Genomic DNA, 27,781 nt, shown 5'->3' with positions numbered 1-27,781 from the left:
TGGAGAGTCATCAGTCTGTGGTCGTTACAACTACAAGAGATCACTTAGATATATAGCTTAAGAGTAATAATGATCTAGAAGAAGAAAGAACTCTGTGGAAAACTGATGCTTAAGGGCTGGGAAGAAGAGAGCTGGGAAAGCAGTGTCAAAGAAACTGAGGAGTTGAAGAGGAACTTTGGCAATAAAAAGGCCATTGACTTTTTTGTGCTCTAAAGAGAATGACAAGTAAGAAAGTGGGTCTCTCTTGATCCAACTGTTAAAACAGGTGCTTCGGTATTGACTGTCGGCTTGGCTTTAGTCAGGCAGTTCCGCCTTACCCTATTGCTAGCCCAGCAGCCCAGCCCAAATCCAGAACCCACTGACACTTTTGCATCAGATCTAACACATGACCTTGAAAGTTCCTTCCAAATTACACGTAAGGTTAAAAACGTTCTTGTTCCAGTCCCAGAAATTCTGGTTCAGTGGGCCCAGGGATCTTAATTTTTTACCAGGACATTTCTGAGCATCTAAGGAACACTCGTGTAGGTATGTGCTATAACCCTGCATTTTATCCAACTGCAAGAAAGCAGGACTTGATTATGGTGAACTTTTAAAATTACAGTTGTGATGAAGAGATTGGCAACCATGGAAACCTGGCTGGAGCTTTCTGCAGGGCCTGTGTTTGAGGGGGTGAGGCGGGGGTGGGAAAAGTGCCACCATGTGGTATAATCTTTTAGAAATGTAACATTTCTATTTTATGGATTTTTGTAGCAGATGCCCCTAGTGCCCTGCATCATATCCTCAGGGTCCATCACTCATTTCAGCCAAAACTCAGATTTTTGCAATTTTTCACTCTAAGTTTTGCCAGCACTTTCCTATTTTCTGCCTCGGCTTTCAAGCCCAGCAAAGGAAGGGGAGAGGTTAATATCCGAGGGATCCTTCAACCAGTGGGGGACTCGAGTCCATGCCTAAATGCTCTGCTTCCTTCAGGGGTCCCACAGATAGTCCCCCACACTCCAGCAGTCACCCAGATTGCATCGAATGACCTTGTTGGCTTTTCTCCTTCCCTGTTGTACCTTCTCTCACTTCTCTTCCCTGGGATCATCTTCTGTTTTAATCCTGCTCAAACCTTGTCTGTTAGTAGTGTCAGTTGAGCCGACTTTACAGGTTAATAAATGCAAACGAAAGCCTTCTGTAATTACATTAGTTTCTTCCTAATGTCCAGTCTGTCAATAATAGCACCTAAAATAATGTGTGTGGGAGGAAGGCAAAGAGAACATATTGTGCAGTGCAGAATGGCACACGTTTCTGAAATTTAAGTTTATTCACAGACACTCTACAATGAGATCATTGTGTGAGAATTTATTGGATTTTTCAACAACCTCCATGTTTTCCATTTCACTTAGGGGTTGAAGGGATATGAAAAACCAGAAAATCGTTGACAGAGAGACGGCACTAGATGTGCCTCTTTCATTCATTTCTCTATTGTATTCTTGTATCTTCCTCTTGTTCTTGAAGAATTCTGGGTGGCTCTTTTTGTAAGGCTAAAATACAGAATATAATGTTAGAAAGCTATTGAAAATGCTACAATACAGAAAAGGGGAAGATCTCTACAGATTTAAGATATAAATTGCTAAAGATCAGAAACAAATCAATCTGATCTATTTCAGGGATATCTTTTATTTATTTATTTATTTTTTGTGAGGAAGATCAGCCCTGAGTTAACATCCATGCCAGTCTTCCTCTTTTTTTTTTTTTTTTTTTTTGCTGAGGAAGACTGGCCCTGAGCTAACATGCATGCCCATCTTCCTCCACTTTATGTGGGACGCTGCCTCAGCATGGCCGGAGAAGCAGTGCGTCGGTGTGTGCTCAGGATGCGAACCCCGGGCCGCCAGCAGCGGAGCACGCGAACTTAACTGCTGCACCACAGGGCCGGCCCCAGGGATATCTTTTAAAAGATACTTTGGGGGCCGGCCCCGTGGCTTGGTGGTTAAGTGAGTGCGCTCCACTGCTGGCGACCTGGGTTCGGATCCCGGGCTCGCACCGACGCGCTGCTTCTCCGGCCATGCTGAGGCCGCGTCCCACAGGCAGCAACTAGAATAGGATGTGCAGCTATGACACACAGCTATCTACTGGGGCTTTGGGGGAAAAATAAATAAATAAAATCTTTAAAAGATACTTTGTGTGCCTTGAGCCAGCCATGATGGCCTAGCAGTTAAAGTTCGGGGTGCTCCACTTTGGCAGCCCACATTCTGCTACTGGGCGTGGAACCACACTGTTGGTGGCCGTGCTGTGCTTACAACTATGTACTGGGGCTGTGGAGGGTGGGGGGAGGGAAAAAAGAGGAAGATTGGCAACAGATATTAGCTTGGGGTAAATCTTGCCCTGCAAAAAAAAAAGATACTTTGTGTACCTTAACTGCAAGATTTCTCTTTGCCTAGCTAGAAGATATTCATAATCCATATTTCTTCTGGCTTGAGACTGGACTCTAGGAATTAAGGGATTAAAAACTGAAATGAAAGGTGAACTTGTTCTAGATGATCACTTTCATTCTTGACGATTAAAACTGATGTTGAAAGCAGTTGCCATAGAGGCTGCCATATTGCAGGCCCTCAGTAAGTGTTACCCGTGTGTCTTTAACGGGTGTCCCGGGAGCGATGAGTAGGTCAGCTCTGGGTGCTTAGACCTGTGGGCTCGCACTTCACTCCCATCAGCCTGTGACTGCAGATGTGTATTTTGGTTTCTAGGTTTATTTTGTAGGAGACCAGGCATCCCTACAAAACACTTTTTCCTCAATCCAGAGTGTTCTGTGTAGCAGTGGGCTATTTTGATGTATAAATCGACGAGATCATTAGATAATCTAGTATTCCAACTCCTCAGTTAACACTTCAACTCAGACCCGGAGAGGATGTGACTTGTCCAAGGTAGAATCACTCTGTGTAGTTAATCAGTGATGTGGCAAGGACTAGAACACAGATCTCTGCATAATCGTCTGTCAATTTCTAAAATGTCTCCCATCTCCATCCCTGGCCAGGGAACAAAGCAAGGCACTATTTTACTGAACTAGTTCAAAATGGTTTTTACAATTAATAAAGATTATAGGTTCTGTATTTGACTTAAGATATTTGCAGAAAATTTGACAGTTAAGAGCTTATACAAATAGATTGTTTAGAAAATCAAGACTAATCGATAGGCAAAGTACATATGCAAACAAGTGAGAAATTATAAACCTCTAAATAGTCAACAGCATGGGGGGCTTAGAAAGCATCATGACAAGTTTGATAGACTGTTGTGCCATCGATAAAATGCTAGTCGTGATGACTTAGAAAGAAGTAATGTTAATCTACTAGGGATTCTGGGTGGGTTCCTTTTATACTTTCTTCTGTAATGTGCCTTGTACTTACTGGGATGTTTTCAGTAAGTTCAAATTTCTTTACATTTAAAGGACTAATTTTATACATAGAATGTTAACTAATGTCAGTTTCTGAAATTCACTTAGTCTGAAATTCACCAGTTTATTTTCTGGCCTATTCAACTACCCAATGAAAGTAGTTATTTTGCTTTTGTTATTCTTGATCTGTACATTAAAACCAGCTGAAATGAGAGTTGGTGCAGATTTAGTGAACTGATAGAAAATGTTTCTGTTACTTGCTAGAACCATCTGAGTGTAAGTTTAAAAAAAGCTTTTCTAAAAACAAAATCAGGGCTGGCCCTGTGGCTTGGTGGTTAAGTGCGCGCGCTGCGATGCTGGCAGCCCGGGTTCGGATCCCGGGTGCGCATTGAGGCACCACTTCTCTGTCCATCCTGGGGCCGAGTCCCACATACAGCAACTAGAAGGGTGTGCAGCTATGACATACAACTATCTACTGGGGCTTTGGGGGCAAAAAATAAAATAAATAAAATCTTTAAAAACAAAATCAGTATCTTAATCGAATGTGTATTTCTTTCCTGTAGAGCCTCTGTTATGCACCTAAAGCCATACTGGAAACTCCAGAAGAAAGCACGACCTCTGGAAATCAGCAAGGAAACTCTGAGAACTCCTCTGAGCCCCCAGGAGGCTATAACTGATGAAACATGCAAAGCTGGCTGCATGAAACCTAGTGTCTTTCCTTCAACCTCTCTTGGGAAAGCATCATCTCGAAAGCCTTCTGGGATCCTTGCTCCAAATGTTCTGTGCAGTATGAGTGGGAAGAGTCCTGTAGAGAGCAGCTTGAATGTTAAAACCAAGAAGAATGCACCATCTGCAACGATCCACCAGGCCGAAGAGGGGGAAGGGCCACTTGATATCGGGGCTGTTGTGAAACCGGGAAATACCAAGGAGAAAATTGCATTCTTTGCAGCCCACCAGTGTAGCAATAGGATAGGATCTATGAAAATAAAGAGCTCCTGGGATATTGATGGGAGAGCTACTAAAAGAAGGAAGAAATCAGGGGATCTTAAAAAAGCCAAGATACACTTAGAAAGGATGAGGGAAGTCAGCAGCAGCAGGTGCTGCCAGCCTGAGCCTTTTGCATGCGGCATCGAGCACTGTTCTGTGCATTATGTGAGTGACAGTGTGGACGGCTTCTCTGCTGGGAGGCCTCTGTCTGTCATACAGATGGTTGCCTTCCTCGAGCAAAGAGCCAGTGCTCTGCTAGCCAGTTGTTCGAAAACCTGCACTAGCTCGTCTGCTGTGGGGAGGTTTTCTGGGCAATCCAGAGGTGTGCCCCCAGCCACGGAGCCCTTCTCTGCCCCAGGAGAATGTGGGGAACCCAGGGAAAGGGGAAATCCTGAGGTTGGTGAACCACAGAGTGAGCCAGTTCGTGTCCTCGACATGGTAGCCAGGCTGGAGTCTGAGTGCCTGAAGCGGCAGAGCCAGCGTGAGCCTGGAACCCTCTCCAGGAATAACAGCTTCCGGCGCAACGTGGGCCGTGTGTTGCTTGCAAATGGCACTCAGGCTAATGAAAGCAAAACACACAAAGGTGCTGTGGAGGCAGCTGGCACTCAGGTGAATCTTGTGGTGTCTGTGTCTGTCGATTGTGGCGCCGCAGGAGCTGACCATGGTTCTCCTAAAGGGGACCGGGCCTGGGCCAGGGCTCCTCGGGGCTGTCCCTCACTGCCAGCAGGGGTGCCTTTCCACACGGGCAGTGCAGATTTAGAGCCAGATCAGCAAACCGCCATGAAAAGCAGCAATAGATTTGATGTGGAAATGACAGAGGAGCTTGCTCGGTCACCTTTCCCTCACACCTGTCCTCAAGCCATTGAATTGCCCGCAGATGCCACTGATTGTATGAGTAGAGCGCTTGTGCCGCCTTCTAGCCAGAGTCTTGACCAGAGAAGAAAAGAATCTTTGTGCATTAGTATCACTGTGTCCAAGGTAGAAAAAGACCAGCCTTCTCCTTTAAAGTCCTGTGAAGACCCAATTCCAGGGATGTTGTTCTTCTTGCCGCCCGGGCAGCACCAGTTGGACTGTTCACAGCTGAATGAAGGCACAAGCGAGTCCCCCGAGGCCAGCCAGCTTGAAGATGCTGCTGAGGGTGGCAGTGCATCTGAGGAGAAGAGGGTTTCAGCTGAGTCATTTCTCCCGCTAGCCTCTCCAGTGCAAAGTACATTAACAGTGCTCGAGGCATCCAGTTGGAAGAAGCAGGTATCTCATGACTTTCTAGAGACCAGGTTTAAAATCCAGCAGCTTCTGGAGCCTCAGCAGTACATGGCCTTTCTGCCCCACCACATTATGGTGAAAATCTTCAGGTTACTTCCCACCAAGAGTTTAGTGGCTCTTAAATGTACCTGCTGCTATTTCAAGTTCATCATTGAATACTACAACATCAGGCCAGCAGATTCTCGCTGGGTTCGAGATCCACGCTACAGAGAGGATCCTTGCAAGCAGTGCAAGAAAAAATATGTGAAAGGGGATGTGTCCCTGTGCCGGTGGCACCCCAAGCCCTATTGCCAGGCATTGCCCTATGGGCCAGGGTACTGGATGTGCTGCCACCGCTCTCAGAAGGGCTTCCCTGGCTGTAAGCTGGGGCTTCACGACAATCACTGGGTCCCTGCTTGCCACAGCTTCAATCGGGCAATCCACAAGAAAGCCAAAGGGACTGAAACCGAAGAGGAGTACTAAAGTCTCTGTGAGAGGCGCCAAAAGGACTGAGTTTTAAAACTGCTAAACCACCACCCGGAGATCCCATTCAAGTGAATGTTGCCTCTCTAGGAGAATCTGCACCTACTCCCTCAGGACTGCCATTGCTGAGGCATTTTTTTAAACTCTTAATTTACAAGCTGTACAAGAAAATTGGTCTCGTTATCTATAGTGGCGCCTCACATTTGATCCAGGGTGGAATCCCACAGTTTGAGTCACTGGGCTGTGAATAACTAAGTCTGTTTTCCCAAATCAAATCCATCCTCAAAGGACAAAGACTTGCCCCCATAAGGACATCCACAAGAGTTCATAAAAGACTATGCAGGCAGTCCCCCAAAAGGGGTTCCAAAAATGTTTCAGAGCACTGGCACCACAGTGCCCTGTGAAAAGAAGAGCAGCCCTTTTGGATGAAAAGTCTGCTTACAAAGGAAAAGTCAGGCACCTTACCCTAGACCTCGTATGCTGATCTGTGAGACTGATGTTTGTGGTTGGAGGTGATTTCTTGCCCTGTGGTGTTTACAGTGTATATAATGGTTGTGTTTTCATAGGGCGATGAAAGTGCACAGTGAACCCGAGCGCCTTTACCTGAGATGAGTGCTTTTGGCCCCTCTGTAAATGACACTATTAAAATCCAGTTGTATATAGTGGACGGCTGACTAAACAAAATCACCACAACGCAGCTAGGATAGTGTTGCGGCTATAGTTGTGTGTTTTTTTATTGTCTTGTCTCAAATTTGTACATCCTGTATAAAATATGAATGTTTTCCAAATAAACTATGAATGTTTCCTGTATAATATATGAATGTTTCTGAGAAGAAACTCTAAATATAGTTAAGAAGTTAATGTGTTGAAAAGATACCAAATGTTTTAACTGGACAACCTTAGAATTAGCATAGAGAACAATCCTTTGTTATATTTTAGTGATCCACCAAGAATGAGAGAATATTATATAGTCAGATTATAACATTCTTCTCTATTTTATTCTTTGTCTGGTTACAAATTTTTTTAAACCTCAATAAAAACATGCATATTAAATGGGACCTGAGTTTTGCAAATTTTTTTTCCTCCTTTTTTGAGGTAATATTGAAGAAGGATGTTGTGAACTGAGTCAAAGAGTTAAAAATTTTTTGAATTGTTAGGGGGTGAGGGAGAAAATTTTTTTTGCTACCAAAATGACACCATCTTCATTTAACATTGTGAGCTTACATTTTTTGCAACCCTTTAACACTTATTTTGAACTTGTTGTCTGCCTGACACCCACTGTATTTCCTGTTGGATGAGGTGTATTATCTAGGATATTCTTACAACTTGTCCAGGCATAATTAGTTAATCGATCAGAAGTCATTGAGGATACATTCAGGCCTGTGGTCATGTAATGTTGGCGGGGTTGGAAGGTACTGGGCACCAGAAAGCTGCTGTGAGGGCCTGAAAACTATGTTTGGCCTGTTCTGCTAAGCAGAGTGGGGCAAGGCGAGCCGGGTGGACCAAGTTCTCCGTGGCTGTGGTGGTGGGGTGGCCACGGAGCGGCTTCCAGACTGGAATACCCCTCGGCTGCTTCTGCCCTTATCCTTAGGCAGGAGCTGCTCCTCCCTGAAAAGGCCGTACTAACGCTGGAAAGTGTCTCAGTGCTGAGCAAGTCTGCCCCCGTCAGGCACATGACGGTACCTCTGACGTGCAGACTGGCTGGCGCCCGCAGGCTCATTCATGGTCTGGGACACAGAACCGAGAGGCCGAGAACAGCTTGCTTTTCCTTCAAGGTCTCAGTGTCCTTCCTCGTGCCTCGGCCCCGCTGGGGTGCAGCGGAGCCCGGGCTGAAGCTGACGGTGCCCGTCCTCCTCCCTGGGGCAGGCTCAGCGTGCCTTCCTGATGGGGCTCTTGTGATTCCGGATGTAGGATTCAAGGAGATAAGCACATGCAGGCCTGGGAGGACAGCTTGTCGTGGGGCAAGTGCCCAGAAAACGTTAGCTGTCACGGTGACTGGCTGGCAGTCCTGCGTTTGCCCAGGGTCGACACACAGGATAAACAAACGACTCCCTTGGTTGGTTTTCCCTTCAGCCATTCCGGATCTGGTTTTCACGTGGGACGCAAAGCTGTGACTCTGTGAGGGGCTGAAGTGACCAAGAGCAGAGGGTACAGTAGGAATGCCCCCACTCCATCTTGGCGTGCAGTTCTTGGGGTCCTCAGAAATCAGTGATGACCCCTCCTGAACTATGTGGCAGGACCCAGCTCCCAGTGCTGTCCATGTGAATGGTAGAGGATTTTAGCAGGTGGCCTCAGAGGGCACCTCTCTCCCTGGTCTTCCTTTCTAGACGAGTGGCGCTCTCCCCTGAGGAGAAAGACGCCGTGCTTCAGAGCCCCCTAGTGCCAAGCTGGGGAAGCCGGCCCCTTCTATTGGCTGCAACAGAGCAGCACCACCTGCCTTCCTGCACTGCTGTCGAGTCCTAGACTCTTAGACGTGTAGGAAAGGAAATGACCATGTGGGCACCAGAACCCTAGCCACCTCCCCACCCCCGCCCCGCCCTGTGGGGACACAAATAGAGAAAACTTCCCCCTTCAGCTTTTGCTCAGAGGCTCTAATACGCCTGGCCCAGTTTTTCTCTCCCACCCCTCACTTCGCCATTTGAAAGAAAAAAACCAGCACCAGAGAAATCTGCAAGAGTCAGAGCGCACCTCCCCCCTGCCTCTGGGGCAGTTTGGTTTTGTCCCCTGCCCACTGGATGAGACCAGATAACCAAGGCAGGGACGAAATGGAAATGGGAAAACAGCTAAAAATTATTTTCAGGTCTTGTCAAAATGGCGTTAAAATGGCCATGGTGAAAGGATTGTTCGAAATTGACCACACACCCTGCTTAGCACTTGGACAGCTCTGTGCTGTCAATGTTGACAGCCACCTTGTTCGGCTGGGCACCCTTCAGCACCCTGTGCTTGCCTCCGCCAAGCGCCTCCTCTTGTATGTGGATCTCGCTCCCCGCAGCGTCCTGGGCTCAGAGGGCAGCTGGTCACGCCATTCTCCCCCCCCCCCCAGGGCCTCACCCAGTCCACACTCCATAAAATGTTTCTTTTCCTCTCTAGTGACCATCTTAATGTGAGGGGTGTTGGCAGGTTGTGACTGCTCTGGCTTAAACTGTAATTTTCCATCTAGTACGAGAAAACTGAAGGGGGGATAAAGGGATCAAGGATGATGTTTGTTTTCCTCTGGCCACAGCTGGTTCCATGGGAGCACTCGTGGCTAGGGATGCGCCCATAGCAGCCCTGTGAGTTGTGCTGGGTAGCTGTCAGTTGTGCATCTGGTGTGACCTGGGCTCTGTTGTCAGTGGTTCCCCTGGAGCAGGCTGCTTCGGGCTTTCTGTCTGCAGGAGGCTGTGGGGTGATGGTTTCATTTCGCATGATCGAGGAGTTCCCTTCCTGGGCTCTGTCCAACCACGCCTTCTAACTTGGACTCGTGAGGGCCTCCTTGCCAAACTTTTTGGACTAGCTTGGACCAGTTTTTATTTTTTATTATGTGGGTATTCCAAGGCGTTTTCCACAGCTTCAATTGCCTTCATTCCTTCTTCACTCAACAGACTGGCTAGCTGTCCTCTCCTTCATCCCACAGCTTGCCTCAAAAACAGAATAAAGCCAGCCTGCACCAAGACCCTGCCTACTGTATACCGCAGACTGCACCTATGGGAGCTGATGTTATGTAGCTCCTACTGTCTTTCAGGTACCATGCTGTGTTTAAATGCATTCTCTCCCGGACACAGCGCCTGGCTCTCGGGCAATCTCAGCTTCTATTCCTGCTTTTCTTTTGGCTTCAAACAAGCTAGTGGTGCAGTCTCTGTGAGCTGGTGCAAGTACCTGTGTGGGAAACGTGCAACCCCATCTAGTGACATGCACGCCATTCCTAAGCTTGTGGCCATAGCTGGTGTTTGCACAACCTCATGGGAAGAACAACATTACTGTGGTGATCCACCCTTGGGTGACTGCCAGTGTATTTATACCTAACTGGGTTTAGCAAGACCACAGTTAGGCAGCACCCTTATTCTAGGTCGTTGGTTTGACCTTAGTGTTATTGCAGAGGAGCAGAGCCACTAGAGCTGGTCGCTGGAAGGGGGGGCGGGTGGTAGGAGCAGAGAGATGGCAACTTTACACTGAAACAACCCTGGAGAGCTGTGATGTGAATCTATTTGGAAAGCAAACAACTCTCCTTCCCCCCAGGCCAAAGGCCGCTCATCTATTCTTTACTTAGCAGAGAAGAGGCCTCAGAACAAATTAGTCTGGGGACACTTTGTCTCAATTCTTTTGGGAATAAGGTGGGCTATAAAAGTTAAAAATTAGAAGATTCTACTAAACGTTTGGCTTTTCTCTTTGGAATGATAAAACAGCAGGGATTAGGTTCTAAGTTTAGCATTTAGGGGGGGAAATGGCATTCAGTTGAAATCACTCTTGGAAATCCTGTGTCCATCACCCAGTAGAGGATGCTCTACACCATGTACAGTGGGTGAGTGTGTAGGTCCTGTCAGAGGAGGTGCTCTTGCTGAGTGATGAGCAGGGTGCAGAAACAGACTTCAGGACTAGCAGATCCTATCTCCCAGTAAATTAGGGCAGAATCACCTGTGCTATTTATATTATTTCTCTCCTTTCTGTACCCCCTCCAACAGAGAAGCAAACAGTTGCTTTACAAACTGGTATTTTCAGATGTCTATTAAGTAGTTTAAAGAGGTTGATGCAGTTCTTCAAAAAGCAAATTCAAAATCAATTCGTTGCCAAACAATCAGTAAAATGCAGAACAAGGTTGTATTTGTTTAGTTCTCATATCCATTATGAGGTTCGATGTCCCATTTGCATAACTGAGTGTTTGCAGTCCGGCGGGGGGAGGGACGAAGCCAGGCCTGGACCACCCAGCCTTCTCTATTCTGGGCCTGAGCCACTGGCTTCTCGGCTGCCCGTCCTCACCAGGCCTTGTCTGCGTGGGCAGCTGGGCGTGATTCTGCTGCAGGGTGCGTGGCCTGCCATGAACAATTCTCCTTCCACTCCAGCCCTGACTGACTCTCCTTCTCAGCAGAGATGGTGACCTGGCTGCCCCAGCACCCAAGCTGGGACCAGCTCCCATGACTTTTCCATTCTCCATGGCCGGTAGTCTTGGCTTCAGGCCCCTCAACTTGTTTCCAGTCTGTGCTCTACAGAGGCTCTGTATTGCACAGGGTCTCAACAAGAAACTGCTGGCACACCCACAATGAGTGAATTCTAGGAGGGTTTATTATAAGGGTGCAGATATAGGGGCGAGCCCTCCCTAACATTTTTGTGGCCCAGGGCAAGAATACAAATAGAAGCCTCCTGCAACACCCCCCATATCTTAATTTTTTTCATATTCATTACATGTTGAAATAATATTTTTGGATATCCTGAGTTAAAATACATAAATGTTACCTTTTTTAATGAGACTACCAGAAACTCTAAAATCACACGTGTGGGTTACATTATTTCCATTGGACAGCACTGCTCTAGATCAGTGCTGCTTAAATAGTAATGTACATATGATTTATTGAAATGAAGATTCTGATTCAGTGGGTCTGAGGTGGCGCCCAAGATCCTGCATTTCTAACAGGCTGCCAAGTGATGCCGGTGCTGCAGGTCCAAGGATCACATCATGAGTACCAAGGCTCTGGAGAAATTTAGGAGCTAAAAGGTCTTGGGCATAGTGTTCTCCGAGACCTCTGTAGGAGCTCTCCAGCTCTTAGCAGGCCTTTTCTTAAAGGCCCTCAAGGGGGTAAGCAGAACTGCCAACTTAAGCCAGTATCAATGTCTCTGAACCAGAAAACAGATGTACTTCCCTCTGAGGGTGGATGCTAGATATGCTCCCTCCTACTTGGAAGGCACCTACAGTTGGCCTTCCATATCCACGGGTTTCACATCTGCACATTCAACCACCCAGATGGAAATTTCGCAGATATGGAGAAACTGAATTGAATCCACAGATGTGAAACCCTCAGATACGGAGGGCCGACTGTCTTCATTGTACTATGCCATTTTATATAAGGGACTTGAGCACCCATGGAGTTTGGTATCTGTGGGGGGTCCTGGAACCAATCCCCTGTGGATACCATGGGCCAAGTGTATTAAACTGCTGACACACAAGATATGCTCTGCTTCTGTCTGTCCTTCATTAACCAGCCTTGGATTGGGAGGTGTGTCTTCCATCTCCTACTTCCAAACCACGCGGCACTGTCTTACCCAAATCGAGAGCCACATACTTGCTTATGCTCTAGAAAGTCTTCCAGATAATGTTTTTAAATTTAGGGGAAGAAACTGCTCCTGGGAAGGGCAGGAAAACCCTTTCTTCAAAATCCAGGTGTCTTCTGGAGACATACAGGAAATGCTAAAAAGCCACATCCCGAGGAGGAGGTAACAAACAATCTGATATGGATTATCAATGCCTCAGCCGCAGGACCCTTCATGGCTTTGAGCTGCTATCCCTCACCTGGCTCCAGACCATTTTTCCCCACTGACCTAGTGCTGTCAAATCCCTCCTGCCTATTTCTCACTTTTCAAAGGGGACCATTCAAACTCTCTGTCAGCATTTCCCCACCAGACTCTCTCTCACTCCTTCCTACAAAAAGCACAGCACAGAAGCCACTGATGTGCTGCTTGATGTTGTACCATCCCTTCTCGTCCAGAAAAGACTGGCTCACTGCTGGCTTCTGCTTAAAAAAAAACAAACTCCTCTTCATGTATGGCACTCGAAGCCGATGGTGACCCCTCCCTCTTTCCAGGGGATTTTCTCCCCAGTCCTTAGGACAGGTGCTGGCGGCGGCTTTCTCTGAGCGTTTCATAGCGGAGGTTCAGATGACTTGCCTAAGAGCCCAGTTTCTAATTTCCTGGCACATTTTGTTGATGCCACTTTAAAGTGACCTCCCCAACCACGAGGGACAAATTTATCCCCGGTTCTTCCCATCTGCTTCAACCTGCGTCCTGCGTCAACCATGATGTAACTCCAGGGCTGGGGATCTCCATGTGTACACTGGATGGGATCCTGTTTTTAACTGTTGCCCGAAGAGACTGGAAAACACCAACACGGAAGCACACGCCCTATTCAGGACCCTTCCATTTCCTTGCCTGTTTCCTCCTGCTGCTGGCCGGTCTTCCACTGCACGTAGAGGAGGAGGATGACCTGGCAACGGTTTCTCTGTATTTCTCCAAGTTGGCCTGGCTGTTCCACAGTAGTCACTCTTGGTATCCCCTGTCCACCCGCAAGTAGCCCCTCTCCATAATAATCTAACCTGAAAGGTACTGATTATCCATCCGGGAGAGACTAGTTACCAAAAAAAAAAAAAAAAAAAAGAGGGATTCTGCAAAACTCCTTGGTTCTCCTCTCAGCTTGACAGATCCCCTCTAACCGCTAACATTTCTCTTTCTCTCTTGTCCTGAAGAAAGTCTGGGCAGGTTCCATATGGGCAACCTAGAGACCCCATTCCTGCCTCCCCAGGGGGCTACTGCAAGACACCAAGCCACTACAGGGCACAAGCATCATGTGATGGCTACCGAAGAAAAATGCATCTTTAGAGAAAGTATGTAACTGGTGAGCAACCAGTTTCCCAGCTTACTAAAGATGGACCATTATCATTAATACCACCATGATCTATAATTTTAAAAAAGTACCAACAGGCATTTTTTCCCTACCTGGCAAAAAATTCTAAAAAAAATTGTCCTATAATTTGTATAAAATAGGGTTAGATCTCATTCTCGCTACCTTCAATGTATCAGCAGAAATCAATAATCAGAGCTTGAAAAAGACATACGTGTTAGCAAAGTACTGTTAAAAGATTTATTGCAATAATATGATAAGACTTTAGAGAACATTTGTATGACTCAAACTGGTTTGGAAGTCGCACAGCAGTAGGAAATTCCTGCAACATGACACCACGAGGGTACTGTGGTTCTTTCAACAGCATGCCACTGAATGCTTGTTCCCAAATTATTGAGACTCGAATCCTGAAATGAAACCTGTCTGCTATACCCACTGCTGATATACCGTTTTCCCCTTAACTCACTGATGTGTAAAACTTTTCTTAGTTATATTCCATTATAAAAAAAATCTTTAACAGATCCTTTTAACAGCATATTTGGTGCCTGTGGATTTTTATTAGTATTACCTTGTTTCAACAAATCACTTTAATATGGAAAACATAACCAAGTTCTATGGCTTTTTGTTTAAAAAAAAATACCAGTTTCAATTTTTACAAAAGCTGTTTATATATGGTTCTGGCACCTACATGAAAGATTTTAATGAGCAGCAAAGAGAGTAGAAAAAAACAGTGGTTCAAATGCATATGTAAGAATATTTACAGGGTGGATCCAGTGCAAAATAATGAAAACCAAAATATGTCAGCAGTGTAAGCCAGTATGTTGGGTGTTCAAATACACTAAAGGGTTTGATCATTTAACCCTAAGTAAAGTGCCTCTAGTTGATATTAACAACAAAAAAATATACCCTATCAATCCCTAACTTTTCCATATCCTTTTAAGTTTTGTTGAATTACTCTAGATATGAGTTTGTGATCTCTGGATTCTATTTTTTAGCTTCATCTCACATCATGGTTTCACAAGAGGCTTACTTGAGAAAAACCATGACTATTGTGCATCTTTCAGCAGCGAGCCCCAAATCCTAGTCTTCTGATTCTTGAGACTAAGCTGTTCTTTTTGAGGGCTGAAGTGCCTAGCCAACTCTTCTCTCATGGGATTTTAAGTTCATTCGGCATTTGTTCGAGTCCACCCTCCCCACTCCCTATGAACTACAGACCCGGAGGGTGCAGTGTGAGCCCAGCAGTCACGAAGCTGAGCACTTGAAACAGACGCCAGCTATGTGAGAGCCCACCGGGGAAAGCCCACTTCCTTCCCTCTGGTGAAAAGTCATGTAGTCGGGAACATGGGACTCCGGGAGAGGAACAAACACCCTTCTTCTGCAAGTCTACCCAAAACTCTACCCGCCAGTGAATATACTAACAGCACAAGCTGTAGATATAGCAGCTTGGATTTGGAGGCCAAGTATCAACTGTAATCATCACAATGAGAAGAGAGGCGGGGGCAGGGCCAACTTCCAGCTGATGTATCTGAGGCATGATCGCGCTAATCACACTAACAAGATACGGTAATAATGCCTGTCAGGAACTCTTCATAGGGCTTCTTTTTGTAGTTGTTACATAGGATTTTTTTTTTTTTGCAGTTATTAAAAATAAAAAACTACTTACATATTTGTACATAATGCCTCTCTACAGTTTTCTTATACGATTGTCAGTAAGAGAATGACAAGACACATTAGCTGAAAATGAGCTCTTGGTGAGGAATAACTCTTTCCATCTGAGCTTTCCCTAGGACAGAGAAGAGCAGTATCAGCTGGGATCACCTGCTCTGCATTTCTGAGCGAAGGTAGTGTCCTTAGAGCTACAATGACCTCTAGGAAACAAATAAGCAGGATGGTTTTCCTGGGAAAAACCTGCCACTTACTAAATCCCTTAGAAAAGAAACTGGACACCAGAAGAATGACCAAAGACCACTTAATTAAGTGGCTTTAACCTGTGCCCAGGCAGGCATTTAGTTTACATAAGGGAATGACCTTTAACGACTTATTTTTCACTCATAGAAAATAAGTTCAATTTCAAAATGCACACAGCTTGGATGGTAGGAATTCAATAATCGAGGTAAGAATGAACTTAATTCCCCTCAGAAGAACACAGTTTTAAAATCTCTAGAACATTATTGCAGCCAGGATTTCTTCTGTTCATGGATGTGGGTCCTAAGGAAAAAAAGACCTTAGTTTCTTTGGTGTGTGGGGAGAAAGAAAAACAGGAATGTCTGACGAGCTATGACAGAGCAGCAAAGTGAAGTAATTTTTAAACTACCCTTCCCTCCCCCCGCGAAAAACACTACCCCTTCCAAACAAAACCAAAATCCTTGACCTAAAGACCAAACATGACCAAACTATAAAGAAATCAAGTATTTCAAATTGCCTGCTGGTTCTCTGTACAAAAAACCAAGGCATAAAAACAAACTCATATTACAGTTTTTATCTTTCAAGCCCTAGTCATCAATTTCCTCGTGATTCACCCTCTAAAATGTAAAGTGTTTAGGAACAGTCCCAGCATCACCAGGACCGACACCTCAGCCCGTCCGTGTGGCCTGTGGCCTGTGACTGGGGAGCCCAAATGGATTTCTGCCTCAACAGAACTGGCCACGTGCACAGGTCCTTCCCCCACCACCAGTCTAGGTAGAAGGACCTTTGACCCTTCCATTCTATTAATTATCATAAGCATGTCGGCCACCACCACTGGCTATTTGACAAATAGAAATGCTTGTCTCCCTGCTTGAAAAAAAAAAAAACAGTTGAACCTCTTTTGTTCCAGGCACTATCTTAACTAAACACATCAAGTGTACTGGAGCCTAGTGGAAGAACTTTCTTGCGGCAAATTTGGCATGTTTCGGTCCATGCTTTTTAACGGTGTCCAGTGTAAGCTTTAAACCAGGAGGTCACCGAGGCTGCGGCAGAGGAGATCATCCCGCCCGCACTGCTGCTAGCGACGGGCGGTGACACCTGGGTGCTCTGGCTCTGGGAGACTTCCACAGGCTGGGAAGGGATATCACAAAACCGGGGGCTCGGCAGGTTCTCCCAGTCCGTGCCCAGGTCGGTCTCCTCGTCACTCATGCGCTCGTCTCCACTCTCATCTGATTCTCCAGCAGCTCCGGGATCCACAAATTCCATGGACTCCTCAAGGTCTGCTCGCACTTCAAAGGGTCCTGACCTGTGTGCAGACAGCGAGGGGCCTCTTCAAGACAACCACCACTCTTACAACACGCGACAATAGGTGACATAAGATCTGACGGGACAGGGGGACCCAGGGCCGTCACTGCACCCGTTCCCTAGTCTGCACTGTGCCCACTGTTGGTCTATAACTGTGTTTTTCTTTACCTAAATAACTGACACCTACTAATGAATAAAATCACGATCCGACACTTGTCTTCAATCCTATCTACTTTATTTGTGAAGACCCCAGATGGAAAAAAGCCCATCCACTGAGACCATCCATGCTGGTGCCAAGTATGATGTCCTACTGTAAAGAGCTGTGGTCGCAATGCTTTCCAGTCACGTGAGGTACACTCTGGCCTATCAGCGGAACAAGTAATGAATGGTACACAAAAAAACTGTACAGATGTTCTCTGCCTTATGGAAGCCTTCAATTATGAAATTCTTAAGACTCAAAAGGGTTAAACAATACGGTTGTGTGCATGTTAGCAGAGCTTCCTTGGATTGGTGTTGACAGCAGGCTCCTGCACACATTTTAAGATATCATCACATAATTTTCTAGGGACACATTTATAACACAGAATGATACATAACTATTTAGAACACATTCAACTGGAATAGTGCATATTTCTGCACTGTATTTCAGGAAAAAACTATTTTTATTTCCCAAGGTCCCTAATGAGGTCCTTACCTCCAAATCTAATGACCTTTCTCAGGCCTCAGCCCCTGTGACAGCTCCTCAGTGCCGCTGTGAAACCCTGTCAGCAAATCCCACTCAGGCCTTCTGCTTTTCCCTTGCCCCCTTTCCAGTGCCCATCAGCTCCCGCCTCAGGGCAGCCAGGCTGCATTTCCTTCAAGTGGGCAATCACCCCACCTACTGCCCCTCCAGGGGATGTCCCCACAGCCCGCTATAGGGTGGGACCAAGTCCCTCGGCAGCCCGTATCTCTCCGCTGTTGTCTCCAGGATAAGGACACAATGCCTCTGCTCATTTCAGAGTTTCACTGATAATTACTTTGGGGAAAATGACAGATTAGCAAAAATAACAGATAGAAATGAGAAATATCCTAGAATTGTACAGCCTGCCATTTTAGTCTATACTCCAAAATCCTTTAGCCTTTATAATGATAAAGCCTAGCGCTGGCCTCCAGTGCACCTCACCAGACCTGCCCCTTCTGATTCGCTTCTTCCAGGGTCAAGTGGCCTTCATTCCCCCAAGTCACCCCTGCTTCCTAGCTGGACACAGCAGTAGTTACTAGCTAACATTTCTGTTCCAGGCAGGTTTTAGATATTTACAAGTCTTAATTAAATTGGAAGATGTGCCACAGGGTTTCCCCTTGGCCTCCAGTGAGCAATTCACATTTCAAAGAGCCCCTCAGACTAGGGCCTCTCAAGTTTACCAGGCCTCCACCCTGCCCAGAAGTCCTTATGTGAAGGGAGAAAACGGGGAGGGAAGTGCTCCCGTCTTTCTATCTTCCCCTGAAAATTTCTCCAACAAACCAATAAGCACTGCAACCAGCATCGTAGCTCTGAGTACCCCTTTTCTGCTTCCTTGAAGTTCCTCTTACAGTGCATTTCTTTTCTCCCTTCCCTTTATCGTTTCCTCGGCCAACAGATCTACTCCAAAGCCTTTTCAGATCCCTCTCTTCCTAGCTCTACTCCCAAACATCCGCTTGCGTGCCAGAGCTGTCTGAGGGTTGCTAACCTCTCAGACTCATCTTCTCAGATGTCTGAGCCAGTCAACCAGGCCCCAAACAGAAGCCAGCTGGAACTGCCCCCTCCTCCCTCATGCTCACCAAGTAAGTCCCCATTCCATCAGCATGTCCCCCAGCCCAGGTCCTCACTGTACCACCATCACTTCCCAGCCAGTCCCATCTCCAGTCAGCCCCGCTCGCCTCAGCTTGCCCAATAGCTGCCTCTCTCCTCGTGGTGTTTGCTTACTAAAAGTGTTCACAGTTTAAGTACCTTAGCTGGGCTCCCTCCTTTCCTAAACACAAGGCTTTCTGATTCTGTCCTGTTGAGCTTTACTGTCCAAGAGGCCTCGGCACCTACCACCAGGGTAGGCCTCCTGATTCCCCCAGACTCCCTTGCAGGCCCAGATCAGCTCTCCTTCCTTCCTTCCTTCCTGCTAGCTCAGAGGCCCAGCCTGTTTCTGTTCTGTTCCTCTGTGATGCCACCTCATCTACTCCTTGGGTCTTTCTCAGCATGAGACTGTCATTGTCCCCAGATCCCCTCTTTAAGGGTTTTCCCAGGAGAGAGGCAGCAGTGATAGATACCCAAGGGGAAATAACACTTGCTCAAAGCAGCGAGCTACCTGCTGGAAGCCACCTAGACTCCAGTTCTCTGCTTGGAATCCCATAGGGCAGAGTCCACTTGGCATGGAGTACCTGCTCAATTAGGTACTTCAAATGAAAAATAAACTAGTGCATGATTCCCAAAGTGGCCAGTTGGAACAATCTGAGTTCCAACGAGTAAACTACATTTCTGAGAACCCACAGGTGAGGACATTTCTCCACTCAATGCCTCTCTCCCATCACTTCTAGCTTAGAGATCTATTATCTGCCCAGCATACCCCGACAGCCACACACATATCACACTGAATTAACCTGCAAAACAAATTAAGTCTTTTTCGCTTAACGTCTGTGGGGAATCAAGATTACAAAATAATTCCTCTAATTTTCAGTTCAGATGAATAACTGGTATATTTTTATTCAAGACCCTGAAGCCAGAGTACTCATTTTCCCATGCTGCTGCAGGGAGTTATTAGTGATCAAGGCAACAAAATGATCTTTTTGGCTTTTTAAGTCTCTTTTGCAAAATATCTTATTTGAAAAATATCATCTGCTCTAATGTAGAACATAAAGAGTGAACCTAGTGTAAACCATAGACTCTGGATGATAATGATGTGTTAATGTAGGTGCCATCATGGTAAAGACTGGCTCAGGTAAGAATGATCAACAGACACTAAATCCAGGGGGAAATTCTGATGAGAAGGGTAACTGCACGGCCTCACAGCGTCTCCACAGACTGCTTGTTAGTTATAAGGAAGGAAAACTATAGGAATTACACAGTGGAGGAGATCAGGAGAGCATCCTGAATGGGTGATCAAAGTCACAACACCTGTGAGATGGCCACTGTGGGCTCTAAAGGGACATCCAGGAGACACTCCCAGCTAGGCAGTGCTCCAGCCTAGAATGCAGAACCTGGATCTCAGTGCAAGGAAACAAACTCAAAATAAAAGTACTGTTTACAAAAAGGACAATTGTTAATGTCATAAAAGACAAAGTAGGCTGTGAAAACGTTTCAGATTTAAAGGAGGTTAAAGAGACACAGCAACTAAATGAACACTGGATCATGTACTAGAAGAGGAAAAATGCTATAAAGGACGTTATCTGGTCCACTGGCAAAATGGGCATATGGGCAGATTATCGTAGCAATGTTAAATTTGCTGATGTTGATAATTGTATTGTGGTTAAATAAGAAAATATCCCTACTTTTAGGAAATACACGTTGAAGTATATAGGGGTCAAGAGCCAGATGTATGTAACTCATTCTCATAAGGTTCAGGAAAAAAAAATATTTGTGTGTATGCATGTATTTACTGAGACAAAGATAGAGACTGCACAAACGATCAAGCAAGTGGGGTAAAATAATAACAAAGGGGAACCTGGGTAAAGGGTTTGTGTGTCTTTGTACTATTTTTATTTTTTGCAACTTTTCTGTAAGTTTGAATTTATTTCAAAGAAAAAAAACTTTCGTTGAATTCAGGATGGGATCCTCAGCAGGAACAGCAAGTCCCACCCAGGTTCCATTCACAATCTCTCTCAGCCTTGATTCTGAGAGGCAGGTGTGAGAAGGAGACTTCTGAAGCTTGGACCTCTCGGCTCACAGACCAGGAACTTGGATGTGACACCAGCCTGGCCGTGTATGTGTACTTCTGTCATACAGAAGCCCTCTAAATGGATAGCTGACTCCAGGAGGGCAAGCCCATAGAAAACTTCAGATCCTCCAAGGAAATCCACCCGTAGTATAATAAGACTGTCTATTTTCCAAAACCACTACCAACACTGGATATCATCTATTCTTTCCATTTTTGCCAAACTGATGGCTGAAAAATGGAAACCTGTTTTGAATTGCATTTCTTTCTTCTTGATTCAGGCTAAAGATTTGCTTCATTTGAATACTGACTACTTTTATTTCTGTTGTGTGAAATACCTGTTTGAATCCTTGTCTGTTCTTCTATTAGGTTGTTTGTCTTTCTTTTATTGATCTGAAAGATTTCTTTAAGTAGTCTAGATTTTAATCCATTGTCTGTTCTTTAGATTGCAAAACATATCTATTCCTTGTTTTTTAACTTTGTTTATATCTTTTACCAGAGACATTTAGACAGTAAAATGCGTAACCCCTTTCTCCTTTATGGTTTTTGGGTTTTGTGGTTTGTTTTGGAATTCCCTCCCCACCCTATGATTATAACACACTGTCTTTTCTCCTATTTATTTTTTTAAAGGTCTTTTACATCATCTGGAATTTATTTTTGTATATGGAATGTGGTATGAATCCAACTTTTTCCCCACATGAATACCCAACTGGCCCACCACAACTGAGCTGCTATCACTACGCAATCCAGCATGCCACCTCTAACGCATACACGATGTTCCCACAGAGACAAGGGTCTGCTGCTGGCCTCTCTTCTCGTCCTCTAATTGCCCCACCTGTTTGCATGCTAACAGCACCCTGTTTCAATTAACTTCATACTGTGTTTTAAAAGAGGCCAAGCTTATCCCGTATCATTCTTTTTCAAAATTTCCTTGCAGACTGTGTTTCTAGTTGAACTTTAGAATCAGCTTGTCAAAGTTCCATGAAATATCTGTTGAAATTCTGATCAGGTTTCCTTTCGGGGAGAAGTGGCATTTTACAATGCTGAGCCTTCCCATCCTAGAAAATCATAAGGGTCTTCACTACCTCACGCCTTCTTTCATTCAGTCCTGCACTTCATACAGTACAGTGCCTGGCAGACACTCAAGAAATACATGTTGAGTAATTAAAAAGTTTCTTAATTTCCTTTATATAGGTTTGCATATATTTTGTAAGGATTATTGCTATATACAGTAGTCCCCCCTTACCATGGTTTTGCTCTACGAAGTTTCAGTTACCTGTAGTCAACCCGAGGTCTGAAAATATTAAATGGAAAATTCCAGAAATAATTCAGAAGTTTTAAATCTCACACCTCCCACTCCATCCCACCCGGGACGTGACTCATCCCTCTGTCCAGTGTATCCATGCTATATACACTACCTGTCCATTACTTACTTAGTAGCCATCTTGTCATCAGATTGACTGTCACAGTATCCCAGTGCTTGTGTTCAAGTCACCCTTATTTTACTTAATAATGGCCCCAAAGCCCACAAGCAGTGATGCTGGCAATTCAGATCTGCCAAAGGGAAGCCGTAAAGTGCTTCCTTTAAGTGAAAAGGTGCAAGTTCTAGAGTTAATAAGGAAGAAAAAAAATCGTATGCCGAGGTTGCTATGATCTTCGCTTTTATTACAGTATATTGTTATAATTGTTCTATTTTATTATTGTTGTTGATCTCTTACTGTGCCTAATTTACAAACTAGACTCATCATAGGTACATCTGTGTAAGAAAAAACATAGTATATATATGGTTTGATACTGTCTGCAGTTTTAGGTATCCACTGGGGGTCTTGGAATATCCATGGGGTCCCCCACGGATAAGGGGGTACTACTGTAATTTATAGTTTTTATTCCTACAGTCAAAGGGACCTCTTTTCTTTTTTTTTTTTTTTGAGGAAGACTGGCCCTGAGCTAACATCTGTTGCCAGTCTTCCTCCTTTTTTCCTTTTTTCTTCCCAAAGTCCCAGTAGATAGTTGCATGTCATAGTTGTACATCCTTCTAGCTGCTCTATGTGGGATGCAGCGTCAGCATGGCTTGATGAGCGGTGCATAGGTCTGCACCCAGGATCCGAACCGGCAAACCCCAGGCGGCCAAAGCGGAACTTGAGAACTTAACTGCTACGCCACCAGGCCGGCCCCAAAACAAACCTCTTTTCCACCACATTTTCTAACTAGTTGTTGTTGGCATGTAAGAAAGCAACTGCTTTTTGTATGTTGATCTTGTATCTAAGTCACCATACTGAACTATCATTTCTAATAATTTTTTATTCTCTTGGATATTCATCTACATATAATCATACCATCTACAATAAGACAATTTATTCTTTCTTTCCAATATAAATACACCTTACTTCTTTGTGAAAATGTTTTGCCTTGGCTCGGCCTCCAGAGCAATGTTAACATAGCAATGATGGTAGGCATCCTTGTTTTTTCCTGACTGTAGAATGCTTCTATTAAATATCTATGTAAGTAACACGTCACTAAGGATAGTTTTTGCTGTAGGTTTATAGTAGATATCCTTTATTCAGAACCTATTTTTTTTTAGATTTTTTTAAGGCATTTAATTTATTTTTCTCCCCGAAGCCCCATTACACAGTTGTATATTCTAGTTGTAAGTCCTTCTAGTTCTTTTACATGAGCCACCAGAGCATGGCTACCGAAGGACAAGTAGTGTGGTTCCACGCCCGGAACTGAACTGAGTGCTGAGGTGGTGAGAGCGCCGAACTTGAACCACTAGGCCGTCAGGGCTGGCTCTGTAATCTATGGGTTTTTTTTTTTTGGTGAGGAAGGTCAGCCCTGAGCTAACATCCATGCCAATCCTCCTCTTTTTGCTGAGGAAGACTGGCCCTGGGCTAACATCCGTGCCCATCTTCCTCCACTTTATATGGGACACCGCCACAGCACGGCTTGATGAGCAGTGCATCGGTGCGCGCCCAGGATCCGAACTCAGGCCGCCAGCAGCGGAGCGCATGCACTTAACCGTTACGCTGCAGGGCTGGCCCCCGTAATCTATTTTTAATTTACTAATAGTTTTCTATCATTATTAACAGGAACTGAATTTCATTCATTGTTTTTCTGGCATCTATCAGGTTGATCCTATGTTTTTCTTCTTTAATCTGTTAACATGATGGAGTACTGTGCACTGGTTAAAAGCATGAATACCTACTACTTGGGAGTCAGCCAGATGTGTGCGGGGCCCTGGCTCCACCACCTTCAGCGGCTCTGTGACCATGGGCAGAGTCACTAACCACACTAAGCCTTAGATACCCCCTGGAAAGTGAGAATAATCATCCTAGCTATGAGTTAACACACGTCAAGTAGTTAGCTCAGTGTCAACAAATATTGGCTCTTATTATTAAGGATATATTTCCTAATGTTGAACTCTTTACAAATAAGGGACAGAGAGGATGGCAAGCAAACCCACAGAAATCAACCACTAAAACTGGCATAGATTTCTAACAGGTTTCTGTGGCTTGTGAACTAATGAATGGGATTTAGGGTAAGGGCCGTGAAGTTCCTAAAAAATGGCACAAAATTCTGGGTGTATGTGCAATTTCCTGGAGAGAGTTCACAGCTTTTTTCCAAAGGAGTCTGTGTTCCAGAAAAGATAACTACTGTTTGGGGGGGAGGGGAGATGATGAGGGAGAAACATGACAATGGTTAAGGGCAGATTACCACGGAAAGTTCCCCGAAACGTGGAGGAAGCCAGGCACCCTGGTAGTGGAGGGGACTCCCCTTGAGCCTTGGTTCCAGTGTCACAGCAGAAGGATGATGGGGAAGGGAGTCCCAAAAGAACTTTCCCATCTTTTATTCTTCTTTGTTCTCTTTCAAAAGTGCAAGTACATTATTAACCAAGTCATATCCACAGAAATGCAGGGACAGACTGCTAAGAGCAAGGAAAAAAGATAAGCACCCAGAGAGGGGGTGCTTGGGTGGTACCCGAGATCAGCCTCATCAATGTCATACTTTTATGGCCTGAGAGACTAAAAAGATCTCAGAGACCAGTCCTGGTTGGTCTTTTTGTTACTGACTCCTATTTTTAAGCTAATGGATTTCAAACTAGTTCATCCCATTAACTTCCAGTACCCTTTATCTCCAACAAATGGCAGCCAGACTGACTCCATGACAAAAAGAAAACTGTGAAGAACTGTCATGACGGGAAGGAATGAGTAGGCACAAGACAAGATGCACAAGAAACAGAGTAGACACTAGGCAGGGCTAGAGAAGAAACAGACGTGGATTCAAAGAAATGGCTTTTGGTCTTCAGGGAAGGCATAAGAAGGGCCCACTCCAGGAACATCTGCGTTCTTCTCATCTGTTTTAGGTGTTAAGAATGTGTGATATTAATTTGCTCTGAGAAGTGATTATGTAAGGACCATAACGGTTCAAATATGATTAGCCATCGTTTCCTTCTGTGCAGGACTGCATTATTTTTGTCCTTTTTGGAGAGTCTGGGGCTGGAGACCAGGCCCCTGTGCCCTGCCAACAAATCGACTTAAAAGTACTCACAACAGTACTACTTAGAGAAAAGCAACCAACATCCTTCTTACCTGCCTAGGTGTTCAGAGTTCGGACTGACCAGGTACATTAGATTCCTGAGGGTATGCAGTGGTTGTAATTGGTCTAAATTTACATGCTAGAAAAAGCAAAACATTGATTAATATTTTCAACCATGTAACAAATCAAAAATCAGCCCACAGCACATTTTCCATACCTGAGAGAAGCATAGGTAAAGAATATTTGCATTTAGCTTCTTCACTGCTCGAGTAAATTTCTGTCTGCTGAGATTTTCCCCACAAAATTCACTGTAAAGCAAACATATAATTTGTAAAGTTGTATTTTTTGGAGGAAATTCTAACGTTCATGTTAAAACGTTTGTTCTGAAGAGTATACTTTATACCACCAGTTCAGTATAAGACATACCCCATTGCCCCTTGCCTCTTAATAAATTGCACCGAACAGAAACTTTCTAGGAATGAATTCCTGCCCTCATGGAGAGCAGTTTCACTGCATCTATAAAAATCACAACTGCATATTCCCTTTGACCAAGCAACGCCACTTCTGAAAACTTATCCTACGCAAATACTTTGCACACTAATGAAATGATGAATATACAAGATTGTTCCTTGAAGTACAAATAGGGGACAGGTAAGATCTTGGCACATTTACAAAGGAAAACTCTGCAACCGTCCACTTGATGCAGAACGAGAGCTGAAGGCTCAAAACGGCCCCACGCAATGAGCACTCTCCCCTCCTTGCTGCTCTCCGCCGCTCTCCTCTCTGCTGGAAGCTCACTCTCCCCAGGGCTTGGCACTCGCCATCCTCTCTGCCCGAAGTCTCTTTCCCTCAGGGCCCACGTGGCTTGCTCCCTCCCTCCCTCAGGTTCTCACGTGATCACATACCTGCCCACTCAAACGCAGCAAGCCCTCCCCGGCCTCCACACTCCCTCTCACCTGCTTTAATGTTCTCCACAGCACTCATCACCATCTGACATACTGTTTATTATTTGTCCCTCCATTAAAATGTAAGTGCCAAGAGGGCAGGGATTCTGTTCTCACTACTACTCAGTGCCTAGAACAGTGCCTGGCACACAGTAGGTGCTCAATAAATATTTGTTAAACTTAAAAAGCAAGGTACACAACACCTTAGTATAACACGGTAACTTTTATGTTTAAAAGGAGAGGGAGATGGTAATAATACATATTTATATTTACTTGAAATGCAAGGATAACTAGAGGGAGGTAGGAAGGTCTTAGTAGGAACTGGATAAACTGTAAACCTTTACATTTTTTTGAATTATAAATGTTTTTTATTTTTAAAAAATCAAAAAAATATTCAAGTGTTACAGTTTACCCAGTTCTTACACATGAGCGTAACTTCTGAATACCTGGTTTTTCCTTCAATTATTTTTTCAAGTCGGAGAATTCTCTGTGGTCTTCTCAAAGACTTCACATGCAGTTGTAAGATAACGAAACAAACCTGCACATTAGCTAATGCTTTTGAAATTAATCTCAATATTTCACAGTCAGACGTTTTCTGTCTTGGTAATACTTAAATTCTTAGTTTTGGTTTAATTAGAATAAAAAACACAATAGGAACATGCGAGATCCATGACAAAGATAACATCACCATTTCAATGACTTGCCTGTTGCACAGCTTTTTGGGAAGATTTACGTCAAGTATGTGAGACACAATGCTGACCAGCTGAGTCGCGTAGCACAACGCAGCACTGATCGTGTAAGCAGGGTTATTATGCTCCATGTCTACAGTATAAAAACAACCACCACACACAAAACAACTTTCATTTCAACAAAAATATTAATGAACTTAGATTTTATGATTTGTAATTCTGTCATTACATTACTGATGGCTACGTTTTACTCCTTACTAATAAAAGGTCCATGGCCAGACATTAATGCTTCATTGTTTATGGTTTTTGCTGAGTGGAATGTAACCTAAGCAAATGGGCTTAAATAGGCCCAGCATAAATGAAATTAGAGTCTGAACTGCTTGGACCTGATAATGTAGTATTTATCAGAACAATTAATGCCCAACTTCAATGTCACCTCCTCAGAGAGGCCCCCCTGACTACCCTCTGGAAAAGCAGTCCCTTCCTCTGCAGCCCTGCCCCGTGGCAGTGCTGGTTCTGCCCAGGGCGTGCACTCAGGGTACGGGGCCTGGATCATCATCTGCTTCCCGGCCTCTCCACAGAAAGGCAAAGGACTACACCTGTTCTGGTGACCTCACCTGTGTATCACCAGCACCAGCACAGTGCACCACAGAAAAGCACCTACTCACTCAATATCTGCTGAAGGACTAAATGAACAATCCTTCTCCACCAAAGAGAAGCTACAGGTGTGTTTTTTTCGTTTTTTGTTTTTTTAAAGATTTTATTTATTTATTTATTTTCCCCCCAAAGCCCCAGGAGATAGTTGTATGTCATAGCTGCACATCCTTCTAGTTGCTGTATGTGGGACGCGGCCTCAGCATGGC

The 27,781-nt window shown here is 44.8% G+C and overlaps 2 protein-coding genes across 10 annotated transcripts in view; one reads left to right on the top strand and one right to left on the bottom strand.

Moving 5' to 3' along the window:
• The window catches only part of FBXO34 (F-box protein 34), an 86,969-nt gene extending 79,829 nt beyond the window's left edge, over nt 1-7,140 (top strand). For all 7 annotated transcript variants that reach the window (XM_087448485.1, XM_087448479.1, XM_087448482.1 and 4 more), the window contains one exon: nt 3,934-7,140. In XM_087448485.1, coding sequence (XP_087304611.1) covers nt 3,944-6,082 — 2,139 coding nt within the window. In that variant the 5' untranslated portion in view covers nt 3,934-3,943 and the 3' untranslated portion in view covers nt 6,083-7,140. The remainder of the gene's footprint in view (nt 1-3,933) is intronic.
• Nucleotides 1-27,781, bottom strand: part of ATG14 (autophagy related 14) — a 57,114-nt gene that overhangs the window by 3,005 nt on the left and 26,328 nt on the right. The window contains exons 7-10 of one of the 3 annotated variants that reach the window (XM_087448487.1): nt 26,934-27,051; nt 25,503-25,593; nt 25,339-25,424; nt 1,327-1,523 (exon numbers count right to left, since the gene is read on the bottom strand). In XM_087448487.1, the coding sequence (XP_087304613.1) occupies nt 1,454-1,523; nt 25,339-25,424; nt 25,503-25,593; nt 26,934-27,051 (365 nt within the window). In that variant the 3' untranslated portion in view covers nt 1,327-1,453. Of the gene's footprint in view, nt 1-1,326; nt 1,524-13,874; nt 16,876-25,338; nt 25,425-25,502; nt 25,594-26,933; nt 27,052-27,781 lie in introns of those variants that run through there. The other 2 variants (XM_004426180.3, XM_087448488.1) reach the window with 2 other exon arrangements.

The sequence above is a fragment of the Ceratotherium simum genome, chromosome 24 (assembly GCF_057802395.1).
Source record: "Ceratotherium simum simum isolate JZ-2026a chromosome 24, ASM5780239v1, whole genome shotgun sequence".
NCBI lineage: Eukaryota > Metazoa > Chordata > Mammalia > Perissodactyla > Rhinocerotidae > Ceratotherium > Ceratotherium simum.
Note: the sequence above shows the minus strand (reverse complement) of the source record. Positions and strands in the feature narration are given on the sequence as shown.